Below are 12669 nucleotides of genomic sequence, written 5' to 3'. Positions count from 1 at the left end.
AAACTCCAAAGAAAGAGGAAGAAAGTTCACTTGGAAAACAACGGTGAGTTGGTTGGATTACATCAAGGTTTCAGAGGGTGATTATTATGACACAGTTTCATTGATATCACAGACCCCAAAGGTAACATGTAAACGAAGTTACACATTCACAGAGTATGCGAGTGCATAAATGACACACGGGCATCTGACAGGTGAGGGATAAGGCTAAGCAGAGGCAGTAACGAATGGGTTGCTTGGCAAGAGGCTCTCACTTAAATTGGATTCCTAATTTAGACTCCAGCCACAAAACGTGCAGGTGTTGGTTACAAAGCAGTATGTGGGATGACTCCCCGGGCTGTTAAAAGAAAAAAAAAAAGCTCTTCCCAAGAAAACGCCAAGGCAGACCTATTGCTTCTCTGACCACAGCACTCCTTCCTTAAATCATCTCTGCTGCTCAGCGTGGCGGGTAATCCTTTCCTGGACCTGCACCTGCTTGGCCTCTCCCGGCTCCTCCCAGCTGAGCCCCGCCCCACCTCCTTGCCACTCCATTTCCTCTCTCCTCCCAGAGTCCTTTGTTTCCTTTTATTCCTGAGCTGCCTTTCATGCTACTCTATACTTGTCAGAAGAAAATGCCTCCCACTTCCCAGCACAAAGAGCCTGCTCACTCTTCTGATTAACCTTCTCCGGGGGGACTTCTCTCCTGAAAGGCCATTCTCGCCTCCCTCCCCATCCCGCCCAACGCACACACCGGCGGCGGCGGCGTGACCAGATCCCATTTTGCCCAACAGGCCCTGCCTGGATAAGTGCTTTAGCTTTGACTTCCCTCTAAAACCTACTGACTGGCTGACTCACTCCCTCACTCAGAGAGCTACTGTTTCATCAACCTACTTTACCCTCCCAAGCATACCAGTTAAAGTAATAATGATAGTAATATTCCAGTGAGTCATTTAAATATCTCGCTTATTTCGCAGCAACTACAGTTTACTTGTTGAATTTACATGGGTGTGCGTATAGCTTTGCATTCTAAAATTATTAACGGAATATGTCACTCCTGTTTCAGTAGCTGAATAGGCTTAATAACCTTCTAAAGCATTTAGGTTGCCAAATTTTCATGGTCAAGCAAAGGAGGAAGAAGGGTTTATTTCTAGAATCACAGAATAACAACACTAGAATGGATCTTTGCACTTAGTGGATCTATTTTATATGCATCAAAATCAAGGCCCAGAGAAGTTCAAACACTTCTCAGGATTATACAGCGAGTAGAACAGTTGGGATGCAGGCTCAATCAACTTATTGACAGAGCTGGCGCTCATAGCCACATACTTTACTGATGATGAAACCAGAGATGGACTTTGAACTCTGCAAAGCACTATCTAAAGAGAAAATATTTATTGATACAGTTGTTTTCATAAGTAGTAATAAAGAATGTGAAGCACCTACTCAGATTTGCTGCAGGAAGTTGTTACACTGAATGCTCAAAGTAAATGAAGTTGTAGTGCGCCAAACTCCTGAAAATATGATGGTCCCGAGAGCTTAAGAGGAGAGGAAGCAAATACTGACTGTTGGAGAGGACGGTCATAGGTTTGGGCACCCGTCGCAGGGAGGGAGGTGGAAGGGCTTTAGGGCTGTGCTTCTCAGCTTTCATGTGAATTACCTGCGTCTGGTTTAAAGGACAGATGCTGATTCAGCAGGTGGGCTGGGGGCTGAGGTCCTGCAGGTCTACTCAGTTCCCAGGTGATTTTTTAAATATTTATTTATTTATTTATTGGCTGCGCTGGGTCTTCGTTGCTGCACGCAGGCTTTCTCTAGTTGCGGCGAGCGGGGGTTACTCTTTGTTGCAGTGCAGGGGCCACTTGGCTTCTCATTGCGGTGGCTTCTCTTGTTGCAGAGCACGGGCTCTAGGCACGCGGGCTTCAGTAGTTGCAGCATTTGGGCTCAGTAGTTGTGGCTCGCGGGCTTAGTGCTCCGCACCATGTGGGATCTTCCTGAACCAGGGCTTGAACCCATGTCCCCTGCATTGGCAGGCGGATTCTTAACCACTGCACCACCAGGGAAGCCCCTCCCAGGTGATGTTGATGTTGCTTTTTCACGGACCTCGCTTTGATTTAGGATTTAGGGATTCAGTTTCAGAAGCAAAAAAGTCAAAGGAGAGGTATAGTACCTGCACGTGGCATCAGGACCCCAGGGCTGGAGTCTCAGGTCTGTCTCAGATTCGCTCTGTGTGAGCATTGGCGGATTTGTACCTGTCTCTCTTTGAGACTTGTTTTACTCATCTGTAAACTAAGGGAGTTGTCCAGGACAGACTCCATGATTGCTGAGGTCCCTTTAAACTGGGACTTCCTATGACTCAGAGCATTGCAATGAACCAGCAGCCTACCTGCAGTTGGGGAGGTGCGCTGAGAAAGCTCTTGTATTACAGCCAGGAGATCCGTGAGTCAGCAGTCTTCTTAGTGCCCCCAGCTGGGTGAGGATGGGCCTCTAATTTCCATTAACAAGCTCCAGACTCTTGCTCTTTCCTTTGGCCATATTCCTGAACCACGTGGTCCCAATTTTCCCATCCCTTTCATGCCACTTGATCCTTTACTTCCCCTCCTTGCAGCACCTGGCTTCCGCCGTTCCCTTGAAGTGGACATTTTCCTCACCCTGGTTCTTTCATCATCTTTCCCCTTTTTGTGGCCTTGTATATGAGAAATGATTACAATTACAGTACTTTTTTTTTTTAAAGTAAAGCATGTCAACATTGCTCTATGTCATCACTTTGCTGATTTAACACAGACTCTTTAAAGACTGTGACATTGGTGCAGTGAGAGAGAGAGAGATTTCCCCTTACCTGAAATGAAGTGATAGCATTGCTTTTAGGAAGGAGTTCATCAGTTCTACAGAAGATTTTCCAATCTGTACATACATACACATATATAAGTCAAATCTTCAACTGTATTGAGACACACCCAGTAGATTCAGGATGGGGACTACGGAGGTCACTAAAATACCTACGTAGATTTAGGAATTCAGGCTCAGTAAATACATTTGCATCAGAAGCTGGCCTCAGTTCCAGCACACAGTACATTCCCAAAAGTTTGGACTTCTACAGGAAGAAGAAATAACATAGGCTTCAACGAGCATCCTGGATGAAACACACCCATTCTTCCAAATCCTTCAGTAAAACAAAATCTCCAGCTCCTTCCATCCCTCAGAACTAGACCCTTTGGAACCTTGTGGTATTTCCCCAAATACCATAATTCTGAACTGTGACATCTGGTTTCCAGCTCTCCCAGGGTGGGATTTTTTTTAAAAGAGACAATCAGGAAGGTTGACATTCTAAGCAACCACTCTGCATTTCTATAGGAGACTCACTACTCTTCCCTGGCATCAGTACACACTAGATGATTCTGGCATTTTCTCCTAAACAAGGAAATGCCTCTTCTAGAAGGTATTTCAGATATGGTAGGACACCCTACCCCCCCTTCCCTTAACTCCTTCACAAGCAGCAGGGAACAACTAGACATCAGCGAGGCAGCTCCAACAGGGCCGTCAGGCTGTCTGGAGTTTCCCTGTAGTTCTTCTTCTCCACCTACTTGGGCTCAGGATTTGAGAACCAGGCCCACTAGCCACAGTGTGCTGGACACGGCTCTCTATTTCTGACCGTGGCTATGACAGGGAGACCCAGCCAATGGGCCAGGGAAGTTGGAGGACCAGATGATGCTGACAATCTGGGGCGGGGAGAGAGAATATAACTTACGGGCAAAGGGAAGTGCTACCTGCTCCAGGGGTCCCAGAAATTTCCCCTTGGGGCAACAAGATGGTGGGCAGTAGCAGGCGGTGGTTAATAGCACAGGGTGTCATGGCAGACCGACCTGTATTTGACTGCCAGCTCTGGTCAGATGACCTTCAGCAAATCTGAGCACCAGCTTTCTCTTACATAAAATAGGAACATTAATAGCATCTAAACATCATGGAGTGCCTGTTGTGAGTCTTAAATGAGATCATACATGGAAAGAGGTTAGCATAATGCCGGGCACAAGAGAAGTACTTAATAAAAATAGCTATTAATACTATTCTACCTTTTCACCGTGGACCAATAAACCAATTACTTTACAGGAAAAGGGCAGGGAATATTTTATTTCAGTGGACACAGGTAAATGCTTAAGCTGGTGCATAAAAGAGAAAGTCTAAAAGCTAATGAAGTAGCATCATAATAATGCTGGAAAGAACAGGGTAGAGAACAGGCAGCAGGGGAGAGCGAATGGGAAAGGCAGGAAGGAATCCCAGAGAGGCAGGTGCAGTTCAATTCTAGACAAAGTTCTTGGTCTAGCAGAATGTTCATGAGGTCCTGAAATGACCACACTGCAAATAAAAATTACACAAAGGATTAACTGCGGTAATTTTGGAGATGAGTAGGGAGGTGCAAATAAGAATAGGAGAAATGGACAGAAAATGTCACCTTCTGAAAAGAAAACTGGCAAAAATCAATCAAATTAACCATCTTTGATGTCTGCCTTTTTTCTTTTTTTCTTGCATATTCAAGTGTGGCTATCTAGTGTACAGCATACAACGTGACTGCAAAATGTATGGGAAGAGGTCATCACAAAGCAATCACAGCCAATAGACTAGTTATAAGGCAAAAAATAAATGAAACCATCAATTTTAAAAGCAATTTTATGGTGAATATTACCAGTAGAAATAACTAACACAAAAAGAAGCCAATTATGGTTTAAAAAATTCACACAGTAAAAAATTAAGTCACCAGGAAAATTTGTTGTAGTAGAAATAACAGTTCTATAAGAAAATCTGGGACTTCCCTGGCAGTCCAGTGGTTAAGACACTGCACTTCCCAGTGCAAGGGGAGTGGGTTCAATCCCTGGTCAGGGAACTAAGATCCCACATGCTGTGGGATGCAACCAAAAATTGAAAAAAATTGGAAAAAAAAAAGAAAATTCATAATGGCAGCTTTCATAATATTCAAAAAAAATCTTAGTTATAAATTTTACACAGAAAAGAAATCACTCCAATAAAAATAATTTTGGTACAATAAAAATGGCAATGAGAAAAAATTGGAAATAGTGTAGCTTTACAAAAGAGAAAATTAAGGTCTTAAATTCGCTTAAGAATGTTCTCCTCAGAAAGCATTTTCTTCAACAAAACTCCATCGGTGTTATTAAAATTCCAATGAAAATGTTTCTACTCTTAAACATAGAATTAAGATGTCTTTGGGGAGAAAACTAACAAGTCAAATGGGTGGTGAACACACCCTGTTTCCACAGAGCCCTTGCAGGGATTGCACTCTCTGGGACAGTGTAGACCTGAGCTGCTGACAAGGCCAGTGCCTCCGTGGAGGCAGGAAGCTGACTGCTTGCTTCCTAGACGGCTCCTCCAGAGGATACCCAGCCCAAGGACGGCTTTAAGAGGCAATGAAAGATAAACTCCAGTGTTAGAAATGGTGACTGTTTCCGGGTACTACAAGGAAAATTCTTGGATGATGAGAATTTGACCAAAAGAGTATGGGAGAGAGAGAGAAAGAAGAAGAAAGGAGGAGGGAGAGGAGGGAGGAGAGGAGAGGAGAGAAGGCATCGGAGAAGGGGGAGGAGAGGAAGAGGAGGGAGGGGAGAGGGGGTCAGAGCAGAGGGAAGGGAGGCGCAAACATGGGCACTGTCCAGCAGAGTGGTACTCTAGCCAGCCAGTAAAAGGTTCAGAGTGGAGACAATAATTCTTCAGATTCTGCCATAGCACAGGTGAATATTTTAAAGGCCACCTGGCTTCCTTTAATCTGATTCCATCCTCACCAAGCAGCCATTAGATCACTTACTTGGGGTCGGGGTTACCGTGACACGGGGAGAGAGCTTCCTAAATAACTAGCCTTGCTTTTAGAGCCCAACAGGCGGAGCGCATATTTCAGCTTACAGTTGCCGTCCCTGTCTTGGCAACCTCAGGATGGGAAGAGATGCACACGGGACAGAAGGAAGGAGGGAGACCCGCCTCTTTCCCCTATTTTGATCCCTGGAAAGGTCTATCCCTAATTGAAATGAAATGCTTGGAGCCCGTGAAGGTGGTATCGTAATTTTTTCTAAGCCCAAATCAGTTGCTTAGTATCTGATCATCCCCGAGTGAACTGAAAGAACTGAGTTTCCAAAACTAAAAAGTTTCCAAGCAGGACTCCAATGACCCCAGCAGGACCTCCCTGGACTCCTGTTGGCATTCTTGGCTGTCTTTTTAGCTGCAACATGAGTTATTGGGAAGGCTCTTTCAGAAGAAAGAAGTGTAAGGCGTTTCCAGAGACTTGGAACAGACTCCGAGACACACAGCCTCCTCTTCGCCACCCACTCCTCTCCAGAAATCTGAAGACGGGGTAGCTGGTCAGATGCTTGGCAAATCTTCAATCAGCTCCTCAGATGGACGGTTTCAAGTGGCTGTTCTGGGCTTCTACACGCAGAGAAATACAATGGATAATTGGAATCAATAGCCCTAATAATAAAAAGTTTCCAAATCGCATTTTTCATTTTTCCTCCTTTAGAGAGCACGAAATAAATGTGGTAGGATTTCATTGAAACATCATCTTATTTTCCACAGCCAAGTGATATACGGGAGAACTCCTTATAAAGCATTAGACCAGCTCTGCTGTTTATTTCCTTCACAAACCGGGTCGCTTTTTATGAGAATCTGTGTTTATAGAAGGTGAAGAGAGAACCAAGTGGGAAAAGAGGAGAATTTTTCTCAAAAATTTCTACGATTTACTGAGCTAATCCTGACAAGAACCTCACAGGCTCTGGGTCCTTATTCCCATGTTGAAGTTAAGAACATGGTGGGATGAGGTTTAGAAAGTGCACAACTAGCCTAAAGTCCCACAACCAGAGGACGGGAGAGCCTTCTTCCTTCTCCTCCATCCTCCTCCTCTCTCCTTTCCTCTCTTCCTCCTTTTTATTTTTGACAGCTTTATTGTGGTATAAATTACATTACATAACAGTTATCCATTGTAAGTGCACAATACAACGATTTTAGTAAATGTATTACTTTATGCAACCATCACCACAATGCATTTTACACCATTTTCATCCCTCCAACAAGTTCTCTCACATCCATGTGTGGTCAGCCCTCAGTCCTAGCCCCAGCCTGGGCAATCCGTGATTTGCTCTCCAGAAAGTTTGCCCTTTCTGGACATTTCATATAAATGGAACCACACAGTATTTAGTCTTCTGATTGGGCTTCTTTCAACCTGTGTCAACACTTTGCTCCATGTTACTGCCTAACAGTATTCCATTGTGTGGACTGACCACATACTGTACATCAGTTCACCCACCGATGGACATTTGGGCTGTTTCCAGTTTTTGGTTATTAGGTATAATGCACATACAAGCACGTGTATTTTCATTTCTCTTGGATATATACGGAGGCATAGAATTGCTGGGTCATATGGTAACTTTAACTTCTTGAGGACTTTTGAGAAGAGTTTTCCAAAGTGGCTGCACCATTTTACGTTCCCACCTGTAACGCATGAGGGTTCCAATTTGTCCACATCCTCATCAACACCGTCCGTCTTTCTGGTTGGAGCCATTTTAGTGGGTGTCAAGTGGTACTGCACTATGGTTTTGATTTGCATTTCCCTAACAACTAATGATGTTGAGCATCTTTTCATGTGCTTATTGGCCATTCATATATATGCTTTGAAAAAAATGTTCAATTCTTTACCCATCTTTTAATTGGGTTGTTTGTCTTATTATTGACTTGTAAGAGATCTTAATATGTTCTAGATACAAGTACGAAATGTTTTATCAGATGTTCGATTTGTGAATATTTTCTCCCAGTCTGTGGTTTGTCTTTTCATTTTCTTAAATGGTATCTTTTGAAGCACAAAAGTTTTTAATTTGATGCAATTCAATTTATCATCTTTTTCTTTTACAGATCACGTTTTTGGTGTCATATCTAAGAACTCTGCCTAACACAAGGTCATGAAAATTTTCTCTATGTTTCCTTCAGAAGTTTTATCATTTTCGCTCTTATATGTAGGTCTATGATTCATTTAAAATTTATGTATGGTGTGAGGTAAGGGTTCAAATTCATCTTTCTAATATGGACGACCAGTTTCTTTACTTGCTATGTGTTTTTTCAGATTTTTTATTTCTTCCTGAGTCGTTCTTTTTGGTAATTGTGGCTTTCTAAGAATTTGTTCATTTGTCTAAGTGGTCTCATTTGTAGCATAAAGTTAAAATCCTATGGTGATGCCCCTGCTTTCATTCCTGATTTCGGTAATTCACACCTTCTCTCTTTTTCTCTGTCTTGTTTTGGAGTGGAAGGTCAGGGGAGTATAGTCACAGGTTTGTCAATTTTGTTGACCTTCTCTAAGGACTAACTTTTGGGCTCACTGATATTCTCTGTTGTTTTCCGTATTCTGTTTCATTGATTTCCACTGTCATCTTTAAGACTTCCTTACTCCTACTTGCTTTGAGTTCAGTTTGCTCTTCTTTGTCCAGTTTCTTAAGGTGAAAGTTTCAGTTTCTGGTTTTTTCCATGCTCCACTCCAAATCAAGTCAGCCCCTCAGACAGAGATGCTGCTGGTTTTCAGGGCTTGTCCTGTCCAGGTAGAACTTCCTCACCTCTGAACGCAGGTTAGTGATTAGAGCAGCCCCAGGACAGAATGCCACAGACTCCCACTGTTCTTACCCAGAGTTCGTCAGTTTTTCATGAATAACCACTCCTCAAATTCCAGAGTCATGAAATGATTGTTTCTGACTATTTTGTCTAGGCTCATCATTGCCTTTCAGGGAAGGATGTGCCAGGCTACTCATTTCTGCCAGCCAAAGCCCTGTCTCTACAGCCCCTTCTCTCTCCTTCACGGGAAACAAAATTTGGTTTTATCCTTTACCCCATCTAGTTCCCTCACAGAATCTGTGTCTCTGGGGGGCGGAGACATGGGGGCAGAGCTGGTTTTTAACAATTGCTTATGTTGAAAAATACTGCTCTGAGATTATCAACTTTAAGAAAAAAAAAAAAACTAAACAAAACAACAAAAAAATTGCACTACAGTGAATCATTCAACTTCCTCAGTGTTAATGATGGAAAGTCTGTGCCTCTTAGAACCTGCATTCGTCATAGAGAATTCCAATGGCACTCTTTATTATCCACTTTGTAAGGAAGGCAGAAAACCCCCCAGTTCCTGACCTTGCTGATTCTGCAGATGCTCCTAGCACTAACAGGGAGGTGGGAGGGAAAACAGGATCACAGCAGGAAAATGCTTAACGGCCAGTGTGGGGAGCTGGGCTGTCTGCACACTGCTTGAGAAGGAGTTTCGAGCTTGTGCCAGTTTGACATGGGCATAGACTACGCAGTTTCTAGAGGCCCCGTTCTATTCCTTGAAGGAAACTGGGCCTTCAAGAGCAAGAACATCCCTAAAGAACAACGGATGAGACCCAGGAGACCTGGGTTGAAGGCTCTGGCTCTGCCACTTTCTCCCATTTAACCACTTTGGGGCTTCGTTTTCTTATTTGTAAAATGGGTGTCATAATAAAGTCTTCCTCACAAACTTGCTGGGATGTGATCAAATTCAATGACCGTCATGGATGGCCTTTACAGATTATTAACAAGCTATGAATGTAGACTTCAGATTATGAAATAATACCCTGTGTTCAAATCTCAATAGGTGGTGTCAAAGAAAGAGACTGTCTCCCCACTTCCCTACCTCAGGACACAAGGAGGCTGCAGCCCAGCAGACAACTCACATACACTCCCATCATCAACTCCTCTACTGCTTCCCTCCCAGGTGACAGGGATGAAGGATGGAAGCAGATGCTCAGAGAAGGACATGTCTGTGCTTCAGCACTTGGGGAGGTGGACCAGAGCAGATGGTACCTATCAAGACCCACACTTGTACCTCTTTATACTGTGGAAAGTGGGGGTCTTTCATCTGAGTGGGCTGTGAACGGAAGCCCACTGGGAGAGAACTATTTCTGTCAAATGATTTTTCATGCCTAAACTTTATGTTCACACTGAGTCATCACAGCCCCCTGCCACGCTTGTCAAATTATCACTGTACCACAGCAAAGCTGCACATTCACAAAGGCAAACTTTTAAGAGGAAGCTCTCTTTTTAATTAAAAAAAGGACTTTAAGGGTTCTTTGTATGAGGGATTAGGATTGGTTTTAATATCTTTAAAATGGATTGCTGAAAATTTTTAATCCTAGGATTTCCAATATCTAAGGAAAAATAAAGCCATTCATCTCAATATATACCAGAAATATACATCTTTGTTATGCCTTAATAAAGGAAATGCTGGATCCTAGGCTGGATAAATAGGACAGCCGTCTAAGATGTAACGTTTCCAGGTTTACAGAGTTCAGCTATGATGATAATAAAAGGGAATGAAGAGCAGCCACCAGGAACTACAGCTTTCACAACAGAGGCTCCTTCTCGGACGCTCGGGTTTCAAAGAGCTCGGTGGCAGCGGCCTGCCTGACGGCACCGCCAGCTTGCCTCCAGTGCACCAGACCCTCAGCCTTACCTCCGACCACTTTCCATCCCACCTCCTACTCAGGTCATCCTCAGGCCAAGTGAATGAAAACTTCGGGACTCCTCCCCGGGGACTTGGCACTGTCCAGCGCCCAGCCCCTCCTGCACGGGCTCCTCGTTTGTCCTCCCGCACTGGGGCTGAGCACAGGTGGGCAGTGACCAGAGGCTAAGGGCGGACCTTCAGGGTTACCTATTTGCCTTTCCAGGTCGGCGGCTTCATCAGGTGTGGCTCGCGGAAGGACGCCAGGGTCGCTGAAGCTGGTGCGCAGCAGGGTCCCCATCACAAAGAAGAACAGAATGCCACCGACCACGGGGATAGCAGGGGTGATTTTCACTGCTAGATATGGACAGCTGCCAGCAGGTTGGGAGGCGGGGGGGAGGGGAGAAAGAAAGGAAATACAATGTCAGTAATCAACAGTGATCACTCTGTATTTTCCAAGAAACTAACGGCTTTTTTGGAGAAGCAAAATTGATTTCCATTAAAAATTCATCTATGTTTTAAGCATTTACATTTGGGGAGGTCTGCAATTCTCTCTTGTGGACAATTTAACCCCCCTTCTCAGCTACAATAATCTTCTGCTCCCACCGTGGTACTCAGGAAAGACATTGGCAGAAAAATTAAAATAATCCTGCTTGTACAATCCATGTAAGATGCACAGAGCTTGCACCCTTTGTCCTGTAAACAGAGCACATGATTTACGTGACTCTCCACCCATCTCTGGAATTGCATAACATGGGACGACACCAGCTTGGAACTGTCTTCATCACACCCGGCCCTTCCTCCCTGGGTCAGACAACTCAGGGCACGGAACGCAGAGAACCACAAGCCACCCTCAAAAGGCAAGAAATCACTTTTTCAATATTTTGGAGCTAATCTATGCAAAAGAGGTTAATGAGCTATGGAAATGTACTTGCAGGCCGTTTCCGAAGAGGATTAAAAGGATTTAGGCAGCTGGAATATAATAGTCTCATGCTCTTCAAGAAGGCACTTGAGCTACCAACGGATGAACACGGCGCATCTCGATTCTGTGAAACCCCTTCACTGTCCTGCAGTGAATGAACTTACACGCAGCAGGGGCTGTGATGAGTCAGGGAGAGATGCCCTTGGGACAGACTGACATCTATGCCAGCTGGCTCCAGGGATCCAGGAACCAGGTTTAAGCATCACCCTGGTCCACTGTCATTGCTCCCTGACTCTGCAGAGGCGGTGAGAGGCAGAGTGAAAAGTAGCATGGTGCCTGGAGCTGGGTGAAGGATGGCCCTGCAATGACTATGGTCAGTGTATTGTCATCACATTCAGTAACCTCATGGGCTTTGAGAAACACCACACAGAATCATGGAATTGTCACATCCAGAGTGGAAAGCACCTCCCAGATGGTCTGCCTCACCAGGGGATACTCTTCCAGATACTCAAGACCACACAAAGAGAGGGAGCTGGAGAAGAAAGGGTTGGAAAGCTTTGCTCAAGAGGTGAGCCAGGGGGCTCATTCCTGGGGTGTTGGGGACAGCACCCCACTCCTGTGCAGTACTTGCAGAGAGGTGGCAAGGTCTCTGATGGGATGGCAAGGGGATGCTGGCAAGCATCCAGGCCTCGGGGACCACAGGCCATGGTCCCCTTTGCTGAGACCAACATCAGGCAAGTTAGAGCATCTAGTTTTCCAGCGGCTGGTTACTCAGGTCTATGTGGAGTGGTTACTGTGAACTAAAGACCAAGGGCCTGTCCTGAATCCCCTGCTCCGCAGAAACCAGAGACTTTCCAGCCACTTTAAGAAGGTGGAAGAGCAACCCCAAACATGACTAGGTAAGATTGCCCACCAGACAAGTGGACTGCGGTCTCCAAGAGAATCACCTGATTTAGAGACACAAAATATGTGACATTTCTAACTTGTTTCATCTTTCCCACACCAGCTCCCCTGCAGAAACAGAACAGAATGAACGACAGAAAGTATCAGATCACACTTGGGCTGGATTGCCTGTTGTGACTTCTTTTCACAGGATTCATGGGAAACCATAAAAAACTATTAGTTGTCTGTCCTGCATCAACGTCCCCGCCCAAACTCCCAGGCACTTAGAGCCTTTCTGAACATCGTCAGAGATTCTCATAGAAAAGAGAATTCGGCAACGAGGACAAGAAGATATACAGGGATTGCTGTGGAAAAAAGGAATACAAGAGTGTCTAAGCTGAAGAAATACCCT

General features: G+C 44.6%; 1 protein-coding gene across 4 annotated transcripts in view; it reads right to left on the bottom strand.

Moving 5' to 3' along the window:
* ZDHHC14 (zDHHC palmitoyltransferase 14) overlaps window positions 1-12669 on the bottom strand; it is a 278540-nt gene that overhangs the window by 100009 nt on the left and 165862 nt on the right. For 3 of the 4 annotated variants that reach the window (XM_073789774.1, XM_019951847.3, XM_019951848.3), the window contains exon 2: window positions 10664-10824. In XM_073789774.1, coding sequence (XP_073645875.1) covers window positions 10664-10824 — 161 coding nt within the window. Of the gene's footprint in view, window positions 1-10651; window positions 10825-12669 lie in introns of all 4 variants that reach the window. The other variant, XM_073789775.1, reaches the window with a different exon arrangement.

Source organism: Tursiops truncatus, chromosome 12 (assembly GCF_011762595.2).
Source record: "Tursiops truncatus isolate mTurTru1 chromosome 12, mTurTru1.mat.Y, whole genome shotgun sequence".
In the NCBI taxonomy this organism is placed as follows: domain Eukaryota; kingdom Metazoa; phylum Chordata; class Mammalia; order Artiodactyla; family Delphinidae; genus Tursiops; species Tursiops truncatus.
This window is presented reverse-complemented; position numbering and strand designations above follow the sequence as displayed.